At 31.5% G+C, this 18,596-nt stretch overlaps 1 protein-coding gene across 1 annotated transcript; it reads left to right on the plus strand.

The window, feature by feature from the left end:
- Window positions 1-616: 616 nt before the first annotated feature.
- On the plus strand, window positions 617-8,603 carry LOC139504951 (uncharacterized; the record flags this gene model as incomplete). Its single annotated transcript, XM_071294827.1, is given in 8 exon segments — window positions 617-690; window positions 1,769-1,844; window positions 2,387-2,499; window positions 3,029-3,191; window positions 6,140-6,357; window positions 6,582-6,676; window positions 7,257-7,316; window positions 8,333-8,603. Coding segments are annotated over 8 exon segments (829 nt in total), but the record flags the coding sequence as incomplete, so codon positions are not given.
- Window positions 8,604-18,596: the final 9,993 nt, after the last annotated feature.

The raw sequence follows: 18,596 nt of genomic DNA on the forward strand, positions 1-18,596 counted from the left end.
CAATCAAATCCTTGCATGAATAACAAATTTTTATTGCCCATTTATGGGCACAATGTTTTTCTGTCTGTCCATGCATTAGTTCGTCTGTTGGTTCCTTCATTTGTCTGTCCATACCTATGTCCAACTTCCAGTTAAAGTTTTTGGTCAAGGTACATAGTTTTGATAAAGTCAAGTCAATTTGAAACTTAATACACATGTTCCCTATGATATGATCATTCTAATTTTAATGACAAATTAGAGTTTTTACCCCAATTGCATGGTGCACTGAACATAGTAAATGATAGTTCAAGTGGGGCATCCATGTACTATGGACACATTTTTGTCTGATAACTGTGATAACTTCCTAAGCCTAATATATTATAATAGAGTTAAAAATATTTCAAACCTTAGTTATTAAAAGTTAAATTGAATTCCAATTCAAGCTTGACATGGTTATCAAATTAATATGAAATAGTTGATCCAATATATTTTAAAATGTTTCTTTCTTTTATTTCCATAGCAATCACCCAGAGGGAGTGACAACTAGCCTTGTTCTGATATTCAACACTGTTGCTAATAAAACCTTACAGTATGGAGAAGTTTTGAGCATCCTGCTAGAGATAGAAACCATTAAAAGATGTGTAGACATTAAAGATACTTGCATTGCTTTATATGGAAGTATCTCATTAGTCAACATAACTACAGCATTCGGTAAGGTTATATAGAAAAGTTGGTCAGCTCTTGACCCACCACCAGTGATCACCAGGCATTATTAATTCTGGATGCCAACTGAAATGCCTTATATCAGATTGCAACCTTAAAATCAAGTTTATAGTTTCTCAATAAAAGACTAAAATTTGTATAGAAAAGTTATGTTACCATAGCTATGTCTAAGGTTAAAGTTCAAGTAACTAAAAACAGATTAGTGTTGAAAAGTGCTTATAGGGTGTATTGGACGAGATTGCAACTTTACTTGGATAAATAAACACATACAATAAAGTAATATAACAAAACAAAAAACAGAACTCAGAGGAAAATTCAAAACAGAACAACCGTATTCAAATGTCAAAATCAAAAGCTCAAACACATCAAACAAACAATTGAATTTTAATGTGTGTATTGTTATACGTTTACTTTTCTGCATTGGCTAGAGGTATAGGGGGAGGGTTGACATCTCAAACATGTTTAACCCCGCCGCATTTTTGCACCTGTCCAAAGTCAGGAGCCTCTGTCCTTTGTTAGTCTTGTATTATTTTAACTTTTAGTTTCTTGTGCACAATTTGGAGTTTAGTATGGCGTTCATTTTCACTGAACTAGTATATATTTGTTTAGGGGCCAGCTGAAGGACGCCTCTGGGTGCGGGAATTTCTCGTTGCATTGAAGACCTGTTGGTGACCTTCGCTGTTGTCTGCTCTATGGTCGGGTTGTTGTCTCTTTGGCACATTCCCCATTTCCATTCTCAATTTTAATCGAACTATCTTGTCATAAAATACTTACAAATACTTAAGCACATTGAGTATATATTGACATCATGACTGAAAACTTTCTATAGGGATGAATTGAAATAGAAAAACTAAAATAATATTGAAACAGGCATTTGTGACATAAGCAAGTTTATCAAGCTTGCTTAAAATACAAGGGAAGAGGGGGGGGGGGGGGGGGCTGTTTCATTTGGTTAGCTTTGCTTGTTTGAATAATACACATGCTATATACCAGAGAAAGTCAGCAGATAGTGTTTCAACAACAAAAAATTAAAATGATATATTATTATGACTTGTATATTTTGTAGACCCTGTGATATGTAGTACCTGTACATTGACCCAGGATTGTGAACAAGACAATCAAACTTCCAGATATCAGTGTGTGTAAGTATTTATAATTATAGCCAAATGGTGGTATATTCAGATTTATACACATAACATTGGAATATTGAAATTAACAGTTAAGTATATTGATATTCAACTTTTGTTGAAAAAATATGTGGCTCCAAGTTTGATAAAAGGAACATGTCATTTTTCCCCATTTTAATTTCACATTTTAATTTTATTATCCAAATTGCATACAGGCTAGACATGCCTCTGTGTCAACATTTTTTGTTGTTGAAATTTAGATAATTGAGTCTAGTATTGTAAGTCCAGAATACATTAATACATATAAAGGTGAACAAGAATTGCAACAATTTACAATAAAACAGACCACTAGAACCACTGACATCTGAAATCTCAAGTTTAACTACAAGTTGTCAAGGACATATGTGTATGTAAGATATTTTTTTATTCATTTTATAACATTTTTTTAAACATTTTGTTACATGACTACAGTGGGTATCATTAAAAGTAAGATTTTCTTTAACTCTATAGACCAACAACTCAATAATGTTTGTACAATATAACTTTCATGTATTCAGTAATAAACCAATAACAGACCAAACTGCAATCTCAACAGAAGAACAAACAACAAGGTCAACAGAAGAACAAACTTCAAGGTCAACTACAGAAGGAACTACAACCACTGTACAAAGTATGTATTTTCATCATTGCCTATGGTGATGTACATCTAATAGCTAATATGGAGGGCATTTAAAAAAGTGTTTTCTGTAGAATAAAAGATTGATTCAAAGACAAATTCAGGATGTATGAAACACTACATTTATATGCCATATCACAAATGTTTACGACTTTGTATGGTTTCAGAGGAGTTATGGCTCAATGAAATCGGTTTCTTCCTTAAGTAGTATGTGATTTTGTCAGGAAATTCAAATTATTTTAGAAAAGAAAATAAGGCAATTGAATTTTAAAAGAGCAGTTATTTTAACTTTCATTGTAAAAAAAGAAATCAATCTGCACATTTGAACACAAAATTACCTTCAGATGAAAAATAAAAATGCCTCAATTGACAATTTACACAAATTATTAAATCACTTTCTAAAATATAATCTTCATTTAAAAAAAGTTGTTTATTTGAACCACCACAATTTTAAGACATCTAAAACATCCTTAATGTAATGGAGATTTTTTGTGATGCATAAACTATTGTTTCTCTATTGTAGGTAAAAGTTCATCAGATTTGATATTGGGTCTAGGTATAGGATTACCTCTAGCCATTTCAGCATTAATAGTTTCAACGATCATGATATGCATGTGTTGTAGACGTTGTAGACGTAATTATAGATCAGACACTGATTCAACAATGCCAGGACAATCAGAAGATGAGTAAGTATTATTTGAAAGCTGCTGCTTTGGAATAAAATTGAGAATGGAAATGGGGAATATGTCAAAGAAACAACAACCCGACCATAGAGCAGACAACAGCCGAAGGCCACCAATGGGTCTTCAATACAGCAAGAAAATCCCACACCTGGAGGTGATCCTCAGCAGGCCCCTTAAAAAAATTGTGTTCTGGTTCAGTAAAAATTGATGTCACACTTAACGCTAATCATATAAATGAACTTAAATTTTAATAAAAACATACAAGACTTAACAAAGTCTAGAGGCTCATGACTTGGGCAGGTGCAACAATGTGGCAGGGTTAAACATGTTTTGTGATTTATCTGATTTTTCATGCCTTTATAAAGAAAAATGTTTAAATCAACTTTAGAAGAGAGAATTGATAATATTATTCAGATTGTAGCTGCAGGATTATCACCTGTTTGATTGGTATACCAATCATTTTTAGCTCACCTGGCCCGAAGGGCCAAGTGAGCTTTTCTCATCACTTGGCGTCCGTCGTCCGTCGTCGTCCGTCGTCGTCCGTCGTCGTCCGTCGTCGTCCGTCGTCGTCGTCGTCCGTCGTCGTTAACTTTTACAAAAATCTTCTCCTCTGAAACTACTGGGCCAAATCAAACCAAACTTGGCCACAATCATCATTGGGGTATCTAGTTTAAAAAATGTGTGGCGTGACCCGGTCAACCAACCAAGATGGCCGCCACGGCTAAAAATAGAACATAGGGGTAAAATGCAGTTTTTGGCTTATAACTCAAAAACCAAAGCATTTAGAGCAAATCTGACATGGGGTAAAAATGTTTATCAGGTCAAGATCTATCTGCCCTGAAATTTTCAGATGAATCGGTCAATCGGTTGTTGGGTTGCTGCCCCTGAATTGGTAATTTTGAAGAAATTTGCTGTTTTTGGTTATTATCTTGAATATTATTATAGTTAGAGATAAACTGTAAACAGCAATAATGTTCAGCAAAGTAAGATCTACAAATAAGTCAACATGACCAAAATGGTCAGTTGACCCGTTTAGGAGTTATTGCCCTTTATAGTCAATTTTTAACCATTTTTCGTTAATTAAAGTAATCTTTTACAAAAATCTTCTCCTCTGAAACTACTTGGCCAAATTAATCCAAACTTGGCCACAATCATCTTTGGGGTATCTAGTTTAAAAAATGTGTGGCGTGACCTGGTCAACCAACCAAGATGGCCGCCACGGCTAAAAATAGAACAAAGGGGTAAAATGCAGTTTTTGGCTTATAACTCGAAAACCAAAGCATTTTGAGGAAATTTGACATGGGATAAAAATGTTTATCAGGTCAAGATCTATCTGCCCTAAAATTTTCAGATGAATCGGTCAATCGGTTGTTGGGTTGCTGCCCCTGAATTGGTAATTTTGAGGAAATTTTGCTGTTTTTGGTTATTATCTTGAATATTATTATAGATAGAGATAAACTGTAAACAGCAATAATGTTCAGCAAAGTAAGATCTACAAATAAGTCAACATGACCAAAATGGTCAGTTGACCCGTTTAGGAGTTATTGCCCTTTATAGTCAATTTTTAACCATTTTTCGTAAATTAAAGTAATCTTTTACAAAAATCTTCTCCTCTGAAACTACTTGGCCAAATTAATCCAAACTTGGCCACAATCATCTTTGGGGTATCTAGTTTAAAAAATGTGTGGCGTGACCTGGTCAACCAACCAAGATGGCCGCCACCGCTAAAAATAGAACATAGGGGTAAAATGCAGTTTTTGGCTTATAACTCAAAAACCAAAGCATTTTGAGGAAATCTGACAGGGGATAAAAATGTTTATCAGGTCAAGAACTATCTGCCCTGAAATTTTCAGATGAATCGGTCAATCGGTTGTTGGGTTGCTGCCCCTGAATTGGTAATTTTGAAGAAATTTTGCTGTTTTTGGTTATTATCTTGAATATTATTATAGTTAGAGATAAACTGTAAACAGCAATAATGTTCAGCAAAGTAAGATCTACAAATAAGTCAACATGACCTAAATGGTCAATTGACCCCTTAAGGAGTTATTGCCCTTTATAGTCAATTTTTAACAATTTTCATTAATTTGGTAAATTTATGTAAATTTTTACCAAATATAGTTCTCTGTTACTAATGGGCAAAGTTCATGATAGATATAATTGTAAGAAGCAAAATCGTTCAGTAAAGTAAGAACTTCAAACACATCACCATCACCAAAATACAATTTTGTCATGAATCCATTTGTGTCCTTTGTTTAATATGCACATAGACCAAGGTGAGCGACACAGGCTCTTTAGAGCCTCTAGTTTATAAACATTTCAAGCATAATTTGTTCTTTATGAGATCAACTAAAGGTTTTTTCCAACATGATACTGTGGATTCATTATTATTCTTTGGATACCAATTTGTTTGGGTACCAGTGAACCACAAATTCAAATGTTCAACAAATCACATAATTTCAAATTTTCCATAGACTTTGTATACAGAGATTGGCAAAACCACTAAAATCAAATATCCACAAAAATGCAAGTTTTCATCAATACACAAAATTGATACCCACGAAAATAAATGAATCCATAGTAATGCATATATGTTATTTTATTTGTTCAAGTAAAAATACAACCAGGTAGAACAATACATACACATACATTCCTGCTCGATATGAGCCAATGCTATGTTTTGAAGACCATACTATACCAAGTCAAGAATATGACATTTGTTATCCATTGGTTTGATGTTTTTGAGCTTTTGATTTTGCCATTTGATTAGGGACTCACTTTTGTGATTTTACTTTTGACCTATAATGGTTTACTTTTATAAATTGCGACTTGAAGGGAGTTGTCTCATTGGCACTCATACCCAATCTTCTTATATCTGTCAATTCATGTAAAGAAATTAAAATTTATGAGCTGACTAACTTTTTCTTGATTGAGAATTCCTTTTATTGATATAGCTGGAATATAAGACAAGCCTTTGGTAAAAATGAACCAAGTTTAAGAGGCGCAGGAGGTGCTTTTGGTACAGACCTAATGAGACAATGGAGTAGAACCTCTGGCGACAAATACCATCGGGGCCAGCCTGAAGAACTGGTTCATCCCTATTTTGGCCCTGGTGGTTTAGATGATTTTACAACAGGAGCGGGTTCAAGTGAAAGGCTTGATTTTGCACCAGGTAAGAGTTCTATATTTTATCTTTTTTTTTATACATTCTGAAAAATTGTATTGAATTAAAACAACGTAAATTATTGTAATAGTTTATTTTGATTATAGTTTCACAGCAAATAAGATATTTTAAAATATAAATGCATATGTCACAATCAACTATTTTTAATATTTTCAACAGTATTCCTTAAAACTGACATTTTATTTTTTAACTATTTTTTCATTATTTTGCAGATACAACAGTAGGAGAAGAAGATTTGGATGTTCCACCAAGGAGATCTAATTTCTCCTGGGATTTTATGTTTGATATGTTGAATCCCAAAGAAGAGGTAACTTTTTTTAAGTCACCATGATCAAATAATAATAAACACTTATTGGGGCTATTATCTTCAAATGATGAGTTTTTATTTATTTCAGATTTTTGTTAGTAGGCTTTATTTATGTTTTGATATATTTCCTGAAGTCATTTCAAAGATTGAGAAGTATCTCTAAGCAGTATGGATATTAAACAAACATTACTTACCATTCATTAGGCTGCAGTAGTTATGCATAAAGTATGATGGATTTTGTTTAAACTAAAAAGATCTTCACTTTTATTGATAAATTCTATTAAATAGAATTTGCAATATGGAACTTACAAATTGGACATGGGATTGTTCAATCTTTTAAAGTAGTCTACAGATTCTTTAAAGTCTTTAGAGGAGAACTTATAATATTTTGTCAGAAAATGCTATTCCAATGTGTGTTTATACATCTTTTAATTCAATTTTTATATAGAATTTCTTCAAAGTAAGCCTTTTTTTGTACCACCTTGGTCTTTCCTAAAATTGTCACTTGCTTACAAACTATTCATTTTGCCTATCAATATTATTTAAAGAAACTTGTAATCAACATTGCTTATAATTTTAGGTTAGGATACCAAGACCTCTTGTGGAAACAGAGAAGGCAGACTTATTCTTAGACAAGAAGGTAAATATTTCATCTACATTAAACATTTCCATCTAAGCATGCCATACTGTTCAGTGTCTGATCCAGAAATTGTCTTAAAAGGGGGGGGGGGGGGGTGGGGGGGGGCACTAACTGCCATTAGAGTGGCCCAGCTCCAGTGCTTCCCTGATTAATCAACCAATTTTTTCCTTTAAAAGACCCAGAACCCTCCCAAAAATCTGCCTCAGCTGTTAAAGTAACAGAACATTTTTTTGATAAGATTGATTCATTTTTCATATTTTTCCTCAACATTTTATAGGTATTTTTAAAAAAAAAAAAGGTCAACTATTGTGTATGAAAGATAGTAAAGTATACATGTCTGTCTTGCTTGGTTTATCTTACCTTGACCTTATTGTCACAGATCATTGATAATTCTAAGTTTATGTGATACTTATAGTGAAACTTCATCTGTAGACTTTAGGAATATCAGCATAGAATTAATCACAGTTTGTAAAACTGAGCGAGACATTTCAGCTATGCTCTTTTGTTACATGTAATCTACTTTGGCAGAAAGAATCTTTTATAAGTTTTAATATTCAAAAAAATTTACTTCAATAAAATTGACACAGAAAAAAAAAATAAAAACATGAATAAATGACATAATGAGCCCTACATTGGTGTTGCCCTGGAAAACAACTATCTTTAGGTGCAGGTCAGCTATGCAAATCTTATATGGACTTCAAATGTTTTTTTCCAGCGTTGATTGCAATTCATTAGAAGATTCTTTACATTCTATTTAACCAATGAGAAAAGAAAAATGTATAGTCACATGTTACTGTAAATTCAGAAATTATTGCGTACATTTATTAATGCAATTTTGTCATTTCAAGATAAAATGGGATATTGAGATAAATCCTGTATAATTCATACAAAAAATTCCACAAAATGCAATTTTAAATTATTGCAATTATAAACCTGTTGCATTTTTCCGTTAATTTCTGAATTTACAGTAGTTTAATATATTGAATAGAGATGTTAACTTTTTTGTGATATTTCAGGAGCAATACAAGAGGGATTCTAATGTATAGCAACAGTTCCTAACAAGATGTCTTCCAAATAGTGTTCACTAATTAGAACAGAATGGATTGTAAAAAATCGAAATTAAAATTTGATGAAGAATCTTTTTCGATGGATTATTAATGTGGTGCTTGTTTTTAATGAATGATATATCTTTTCCCAGAGATTACACAAGTGTTCATAAAATTGTTACTATGGTTACTGGATATAGTGCAGAAGTGAAAAGAATGTTTAAATTTTTGGAATTATTTCATTTTTAACCGGATTTTTGTGACAAAAATGTCGGTTATTGATTTGGGGATGTACGGCGGGCGGGCGGGGCGGGCGGTCGGGCAGTCGGGCGGGCGGGCGGGCGGGCGGGCGGCAATCAAATGTTGTCCGTGCATTAACTCATGAACCGTTCAACCAAAGCTTTTAAAATTTTAATATGTTATTACTGACAACTATTCGAAGGTCAAGTTCAATAATGGCGATTTTGACTTTTACCGTTCAGGAGTTATGGTTCTTGAAAGATTGAAAAATGGAGTTGTCCGTGCATTTACGCATGAACTGTTCTACCAAAGCTTCCCAAATTTTAATATGTTGTTACTTATGAAAGAATGGAGGTCAAGTTCAATAATGACGAATTTGACTTTTACCGTTCAGGAGTTATGGTTCTTGAAAGATTGAAAAATGGAGTTTCCAGTCGTGTCCGTGCATTTATGCATGAACTGTTCTACCAAAGCTTCCGAAATTTTAATATGCTGTTACTGATGACAAAATGGAGGTCAAGTTCAATAATGACGATTTTGACTTTTACAGTTCAGGAGTTATGGTTCTTGAAAGATTGAAAAATGGTGTTTCCCGTTGTGTCCGTGCATTTTCTCATGAACCATTCAACCAAAGCTTTTGAAATTTTAATATGTTGTTACAGATGACAAAATAGAGGTCAAGTTCAATAATGACGATTTTGACTTTTACCGTTCAGGAGTTATGGTTCTTGAAAGATCGTAAAATGGCGTTTCCATTCAGGTTGTTGCATTTACTCATGAACCATTCAATCTAAGCTTTTCAAATTTTAATATGTTGATACTGATGACAAAATGGAGGTCAAAATTGACGATTTTCACTTTCACCATTCATCAGTAATGGTTCTTGTGATATTGCCAGGACACAAATAAATGTTAATAAATCCGGTTTGCTGTCGTTGTGACAGCCTCTTGTTCGTAAATGAGTTTAATTTAAAAAAAAAAAGTGAAATTACTATTTCAGATTCTTCTACAGTTGAATGTTTGGGAATTACAAGTCATTACATTTTGAAAAATATGATTAATTTACCTATAAATATATATATTAAAATCAATTTTCATTCTACTTGTACCAAAACTAAAGAAGTGAAAATGAAAAACTTCATCAAAAGAAGATGTTTATATACAGTCACTAATGTAAACTGTGATGAAATTCTTATCTGTTACATTATAAAAGCATTGTGATTGACAAATTAGGATTATGTCAACATTAACAAATTGGTGATTGGCTTTAAAATCAGTTAGTTGTATTTTATTGATATCAGATTTTTGTGACATCTGACAATGAATACAGAATTAGTAGCCAAAATAATGTAAAAATATGAAGTTTTGTGTATGTAGTCTTACTGATTAAAAATCAAGAGTAGTTATTTTAGATTTGTTTAGGAATAGTTTGTAATACATGAAATTAATTGAATCTATTTTTAATTATTAAGATTAACAGTAATTCAGATGGAATATATTTATGTATATCTTTAATTTATAAATAGTTGAATATTGAATTTCAAAGTCATCAACAAAATGTATTTGCAAACAAAAAAGTGGATTTATTGTTTGACGTTTAATGGGATTAGTATTTTTTTGGGGGGATATTGTTTCTTTCTTTCAAGTATATAGGAAATTAATAATAAAAATTATATTTATACAGCATATATTAAATATATTTCAACATAAGCATTCATGATGAGGGGGAGTCTTTATATTGATACAGCATATATTAAATATATTTCAATATAAACATTCATGACCAGGGGCAGTATATATATACAGCATATATTAAATATATTTCAATATAAGCATTCATGATGAAGGGCAGTCTATATATACAGCATATATTAAATATATTTCAATATGAGCATTCATGATGAGGGACAGTCTATATATACATACATATCTGTGATACTTTTTAGTTACATATCATTTATATAACGCTGCTGTGTATGCTAGGCATCTATTTGATAATTGTACATGTATATAACCCCGCTGATCAAGAGTATGCTTTGCAATTGTTTGAAACTTGTACATGTATGGCCATATAGAGAATTTGTAAAAAGCCATATAGGGAATTTGTGAGAATGAAATATAAGATGAATGTTAATTGCAGCTCCACAACGCCTTCAAAAAGCAAAATTCTATTTATTAAATGTAGTACATCATTAGAACAATTTATGAGGAACACAAAATATTATGTATAGTATAACTACTTCTGCATTTATTTTTTGTGAAGTTTCTGACTATGTACATGTAATTATACATCATAAATCATTGCCGAAATTTCTGCAATGATGAGCTTTTTTCTATTTGATTTTCTAAATGACTTCAAATTCCCCAAAAATTGTAGTTTTTCATATTAAGCCAAAAAAAATAAATTCTCCCAACAAAAATATATTGAAATTTTGAAACATTTGTCATAATGGAATTCAAAAAGATATTTAAATTGAATTATTTTACATAACCATGTTAATGTGTACTGTGGATTCATTTATTTTCTTGGTATCTATTTTCATGGATGTTGGATATTTGATTTAGTGTTTTTGACCAAATTTGAATATCTTGTACTTTGATGAAAAATTAAATTTGTAGTTCTCATTTACATGCAAAATCATTAAAAATTGGTATCAATAATAAAAATGAAGCCACCATATGACAACAATGCCAAGCAAAGGTGTTCTATAATCTTTTTTTTTCAAATGATTGGCAGTAAATGTACTGTTTTTGCAATTTTCGATTTAGTTACAATTCTATGTTTAAAATTCTGTCCAGGAAAATAAAATGCATTCAAACTGTATTATCAAAGTTTTTGGTAGCATTTTGCAAGGAAGTTGAATATGTATAGGTCTTTAAAGAGACTGAAAGTTGTTAAATGTGTAAACATATTGAATGAATGACACTTTGAAATGTAAGTTTAAAACTGTATCTTCATTTGGTCTGATTATGTTTATTTTCCTTGTTTTTTATGTGTGCTTGTGTGTATGTATATGTTCAATATAGCTTATATTTAGTATCATTAATGAGGGTTTATAGATTTTTTAGCAAACTTATATAATTTATGTGTTCTTATATTTATGCTGATGTTAAATTATCAAATAGAATATTTATGCTTTAGCATTGTTAAGCAACTCATTTGGCAATTGATCATATATATTGATTTTAATCACAATGACCAGTCTGATAATTGATTGAATTCTCTAATTTTTTTTTTTAAATGACAGTAAATTAGTACCTAGATATTTTCCACATCACATCAACATGTTGATTTTTCAAATACGTAAAAGTTTAGGAGTACGTTTTTGTGAATAGTTACACACAAAAATATATGTACAGAAACACAATTGTCTCAAAATGATGCTCAATTACTTGTAATAATCCATTTATCATATTTGCATTTATTGTGTTCCTAGTTTTGCTTAAATCACAACTCATTTTGTATTTTCATGGAGGTACCTAGAATTACATTTCATCTTCAGTTTAAAACTGAAGTTATAGTGTTTTTGACAGGTGTTAGTACATCATTATTTAGAGCTCAAAGCATGTCTCGGTGGATATGAAATGTACATAATATATTTTGTTAATAAAATTGATTTAATTGAACATGATGAAAAGAAATCCCTGTGTTAGCATGGTTAGTGATTTAGAAGGTAAAAGTAGTCAAAAGTATGGCTAATTTTCAATTTACTAGGTTTCGATGAATCCCACATTTTATCATGTTGGCTAGCCAAGGGTAACGATCCAGTCCCCTCCTCTCGATACCTTGGCTAACGAAGATGACATTTTATGTGAACACAGTGAAAACATTTCTTTTTTAATCTTTATGATGATGTATTATCTTTTATTTTTTATTATTTATAACTGGACTAACATTTTTCAATACTTCATTTTAATTTAGGTTTTAATTTGGTGCCAAACTATTTGTCAATCTTGTGAATAATAGTTATTTATTATAACAATTTAACTAGTAGAAATTATTTGTACTAAAGCTAACCTTTTATAGAATTATGTTTGCTGATTATTTTGATCATCTTTTCCACTTTTAAATATATATTTTTTAATGATTTTAAAGATAAATATGAGAAAAAAAATTGTTTTTGGTTTTTTTATTAGATAATTTGTTTGGTAAAGACATGTTTAAGGTGATACCTAACACTACAGGGAGATAACTCTGTAAAATCAGCTAAATGTTTTGATTATGTGGTGTTGTTAAGGGAATATTAAGCTTCTCAATGATCAAAATAAGTGTTCATCAAACTGCTATATTACTAGTGTATTTTTTCTGATAAAACAGTTGGTTAAAATTTTTTGAAATTTTTATATTTTTGTAACAGGGTCATGGTAAATACTTTGTCCAAATTTTAAGAAAATTAAACGAGCCAAATGAATTTTAGTTGGTGTTGGGTACCACCTTAATACGATTTATTAGAAAACACTCAGACACAAATAAACGTGTAACATAGGTCAAATATATAATACAATAAATGAAAATAACATGACAGAATAACGACTACACATATTTTAAATCAATACTTATTTCATTGTTTAATGAAATAAATATTTACAATTTTCAGGAAAGATTTAAAATGGGACAAATGCTTCAAAACAGTTAAACAAATGAGAAATAGCAGGGAAACTTTGTTATTTGTCTTTTTGATCAGTGATTTCTAATACTGTTAAATATTACTATAATAAAGATAACAAACACCCATCAATTACCACATGGTAAGAGTTAATTCTGGTCTACATGCTTGGTCATCAAGTGTGGTGTCTTCATGACAATTTTACATATAAAATTCAAACAGTAAAGTACAAATTTAGCTGTTCATAGCGGTTAGCTGGGAGTAATGTTACAATAATGGTTGTTATGACAACGTTATAGATTTAAATAGAAAGTGAAATAAGAATATAGTTAAGATAAAAGTGAAAGTTAGTCAATAAAGTTATTAACACGCGTCTGTGTAGTTCTTCTCATGGAATAGAATGTTAAATATTGTAAGAAGACAATCCTACCTCTGGTGAATATTTGTAATGCTTCGCTGAACTTGTACATGTAGATTGTTGTTATATTTCTAATCCACATTCCAACATGTGTTATAATCAATTAATAAATCAAAACATTTTAGGGTGAAAACAGTCAGGTGGTTGTCTAAATTTAGAATTTTGCCAAATTTTTATAGATGGTAAATGCATTTCTCATGCTTAGTAATTTAGTGCTAACACATTTAAAAATATTCATTGCTAGATTTGTGCAATAAAATCAGATATTTTTATGTTTGAGTCCTAGACAAATCCTTTTTTACCAAAGAAGAAAGCATTTTACAAGTTTTTCTAGACATGCAGGAGGAAAAATTTTATTTTTATTTCTTTAGAAAATACCAGTGTTTAACTAAAAATAGATTTAATTAGCAATGATTAGAATTATGATTTATATTACATTTATTTTAGTGATATATATGAGCATCATGTCAATGTATGTATAATTTCTCAATTATAAATTTAAAAGTTTACTTTCTGTTATCTGGTTATTATATACCAATTATAAGATTGTGTGAGGTTGTTTGTTTTGTTTAAAGAAATTATTATTTGATAATCTATGCACATTATAGAAATACGTTTGGAAATTGAACTGATATATGATTGTTTAAATGTAAAATGTTAAATATAAATTATACTACTGTTTATATTTATAATAAATCTTATTTTTACTACATTGTTATGCTTTTATTAACATGTATGTTATATATTGTTGAATTGAGTACCTTCCTTATTTCTGGTGCCATACCAATAGGCAACAACTACTAGTGGAGTTTTTTTAAACATTAAAAATTTAGAATGCACCTTTAAGTCCCCGTCCAAGCATTTGGGAGGAACATGCACATTCTTTTCATCTTTTCTTCTGTTCTTCCATTCTTCCATACCACTTGTCTTATAAACACCCATTGGAGACCTTTAGCTGTAATCTGCTCTTTGGTCTTGTTATTGTCTCTTTGACATACTTCCCATTTCCATTCTCGATTTTACTCCCACTTGTATAAGTCTTGCCAGATTATCCAATTTCATCGCTTTGGTATTCTATTTTCTATAGAAAATTGCAATGTAAGAGCACGCATGTGTAAACTTCTAACTGGATATTTATGAATATATGAAGGGTTTAAATCAATGTTTTTAAATCTATGGTGTTCAACTATTGGAAATGTTGCATTGCAAGCTGTCTCAAGCCTATATTTCTTGTCTCATCTGCAAGGAAAATGACAGTATTCCAGATTTGGGGATTATTAACTGGCAGTGTAATTATTTGTTTTAAGTTTTAAACAGAAGGTAGAAGATACTTCATTACTTGTATGTTGAAATGTTATGTTAGAAAATTTCTGTCTGTCATATGTTCATTATTCTTGACCTTATTTTCATGGTTCAGTGACTGCTTGGAAAACAATTATGGTTTTTTGTCATATGAATTTTCTCATTCATTATGGGTATGAGGATTACTGTATTTGGTTTATGGTGGGTTTTTTGCAAAGTCGACATGTCTGTGAGACAGGGATCCTCTATGCTCTTCCTCATTTCATGGATTAGTGATCTAGGTTAAAGTAACTTGATTCGTTCCGTTTCTTAAATACCATAAGCAGTAAGTCAACTGTTTATGATGTATGGAATGACTAATGTCAGTCTGGCAGGTTTCAACTGACCTTGAACGAAATTTCATAGTTCATTGGTCAATGATAATTTTGTGTTTTGGTCTGTTTTTCAAGTACTATATGCATTAAGTCACTATATTTGGTGTATGGAATGATTGTAAAGTGTACATGTAAGTCTGGCAGGTTTCATCTGACCTTCACCTCATTTTCATGGTTCATTGGTCCATGTTTAAGTTTTTTGGGTTTTGGTCCGTTATTCAAATTATTATGTAATAGGTCAGCTATATTTGGTGTATGAAATATTTGCAAGATATACATGTCTGTTTGGCAGGTATTAACTGACCTTGACCTCATTTTCATGGTTAATTGATCAATGATACAATTTCATAATGTTTTCAGTCTATAAACAACAGGTCAACTTTATTTTGTATATTGAATGATTGTGAGGTGTACATAAAACTCATCATAGATACATGTTATAATTGCAGGTTTCATCTAAACTTGACCTTATGTTCATGGTTCCTTGATCAATGTCAGGTTTGAGTCTGTCTTGCCTGGTTCATCTGACTATGACCTCATAGAACATTGAATATTTAAAGTTTATGTGACACTTGTGGTATAACCTTTCTGTTACAGACTTTCAAGATAAATTCAATGAAAAGTAAATAAAGGTAACAGTAGTATACCGCTGTTCGAAATTCATAAATCGATTGAGAAAAAAAAATTCGGGTTACAAACTAAAACACATCAAATATAAGAGGAGAACCACGAATCAACAGAAACACAACATTAAAATGTAACACACACAGAAAACCTTTTATAGTATAAAATGGACATTTTCCTGACTTGGAACAGCACATTTTAAGAAAAAAATGGGTTGAACCTGGTTTTGTGGCATGTCAAACCTCCCACTTTAATTGCCATGTTAAAAAAACATTAAAAAGGCAACAGTAAATTTTATAAAATGATTATATAATAGATATATTGTTTCACATTCTGACATCGGAATCGGACTTCTCTTAAACTGAGTTTTACTGTGCGTGTTGTGTGTTTTTTTTCTACATTGGCTAGAGGGATAGGGGGATGGTTGAGATCTCAAAAAATATGTTTGACCCCGCCGCAATTTTGCGTCTGTCCCAAGTCAGGAGCCTGTGGCCTTTGTTAGTCTTGTATGATTTTCAATTTTAGTTTCTTGTGTATAATTCGAGTTTAGTTTGACGTCCATTAGCAAAGCTCTGATTCCTTTCACGGATTTGGCTATACTTTTTGGACCTTTTGGGTTATAGCTCTTCATCTTTTATATAAGCTTTGGATTTCAAATATTTTGGCCAAGAGCATCACTGAAGAGACATGTATTGTCGAAATGCGCATCTGGTGAAAGAAAATTGGTACCGTTGATTTTATCACTGAACTAGTATACATATTTGTTAAGGGGCCAGCTGAAGGACGCCTCCGGGTGCGGGAGTTTATTGTTACATTGAAGACCCATTGGTGGCCTTCGGCTGTTGCCCACTCTATGGTCGGGTTGTCACCTTGACACATTCCCCATTTCCATTCTCAATTTTATACATGATAAAACCGAAGTGGTGACTAACTACAGAAAAAAACGGATACATTACATAAAACAACTTAAACCAGCACATCAGCCGAGTTAGCCAAAGTCATCAACGCACTTGATGTCGTCAAATGATTTTCTAAAATGATATCCCCAAAATAAGGGTATAACTGTCCCCTTGAATAGACTGTTGTTGTTTTCATCTGACGCAGAACTGCACCGTTGAAAATCTTAAGAGAACGAATAACAGTCCAGAATCGTTTCATTCCAGCGTTTTGCATTGGCGCCGATCTGCATTTCATCTGCATTTCATCTGTGCTGATATTTTGTTTCATTTGCGGCAATTGTGTGCATGTAGACAACAGATAAATGTTATTACTTATTTATCATTTTATTCCTCTTCCGTTAGTCAGTTGTAAACATGTTGTGAATTATATTTTAGGGTGACGGTTTATTTTAATGCGAATAAAACGATTATTGACTGTTATTCATCCTCTAACAGTTTTCGATTGGTGCAGCTGCCAAGATATATATAAGCATACATAAGTACTTATTACTTAGTCTAAGCATGCATGAAAAATTAAGCTTCAGACATAATGTCATTCAAATGTGAAGTAGTACTCGGTTTCATCTGGGGGAAGGAATGGTAGCCCTCAAATTTGCACTGACCATTTACCAGTGTCACTTGATTTGTTTTTATACTCTGTGCTTAGCCCACCAGGCTAGATTTTCCTTTAATGGTTCTGAGCAAGATGAAAACGGCAACAATCTATTTGCAGGGCACAACAGTTATATACATAATTGACAATTCATAACATATGTACAACTGGCCAATTGCAGAGGTTTATATTGGTAAACAAAAAATGACATTCACCTGTAATTAACCTCTGCCCAATCGGCGCAAATGAAAGATCGTTCGAAACTTTTTTTTAAATTGGCGCAATTGGTAAACGCCAGTTTCATTCGCATCACAATAAACAGTTTTATTCGTACCATAACATATAACTTCATTGGTGTCATCAAGAAAATCCAGGCTGTTACTTATGTCAAAATGAGAACTCTTGAAATGTCCGTCTTTGTACGCAACTAGTATAGAAGTAATGAATTTACAAGGAAGGAATCCATCAGATGTGTAGTGTATAAATACTCTGCAAGAACAGATTTATACATTTTATTTCATAGACTTTAAGTTGTACTTTTAAATGCTGTAAATAGACTATTACTCCGAGATTTGAGAGAATGTAAACAGCGTGCTTTGATCTTTCAAATTGTTAATAATTTGTAACATTTTTTTTAAAGATTCAACTGTTTACAATCTTTATTTCATTTGGTAAACTTTTCCATAATTGAGAACCAGAATATATATATGTTTTCTTCTTTGGCTTCGTAAGATTTAATAGTTCATATCAGATGAACGTAAATCATAATTTTATAATTAAAATCATATGAAAAGGATAAAAAAAAACATAATAAAATTCAAATTGATGCACACTTGACCTTCAAATGAATAAATTCATTAAAATATAGCGGAAACATATACATGTACATGTCTTATCAAAATTGTCAGTTGTCCTGTTCAAACTAGACGACGGGATGTGGTGTAATACATACCTGGAAGTACGCATGTAACTACGATGTGGTCACTTGATTATTTGTTTTTTTTTATGTAAGAAAATAGTTGGCGTCTCAATTGTTTTCGATAATGTACACGAGTTTAATGTAGAAACACTGCATGTTTTAACAGACTGAAAACTTCCGTTCGTGAATTTGTAAATCA

The sequence above is a fragment of the Mytilus edulis genome, unplaced genomic scaffold (assembly GCF_963676685.1).
Source record: "Mytilus edulis unplaced genomic scaffold, xbMytEdul2.2 SCAFFOLD_2031, whole genome shotgun sequence".
In the NCBI taxonomy this organism is placed as follows: Eukaryota; Metazoa; Mollusca; class Bivalvia; order Mytilida; family Mytilidae; genus Mytilus; species Mytilus edulis.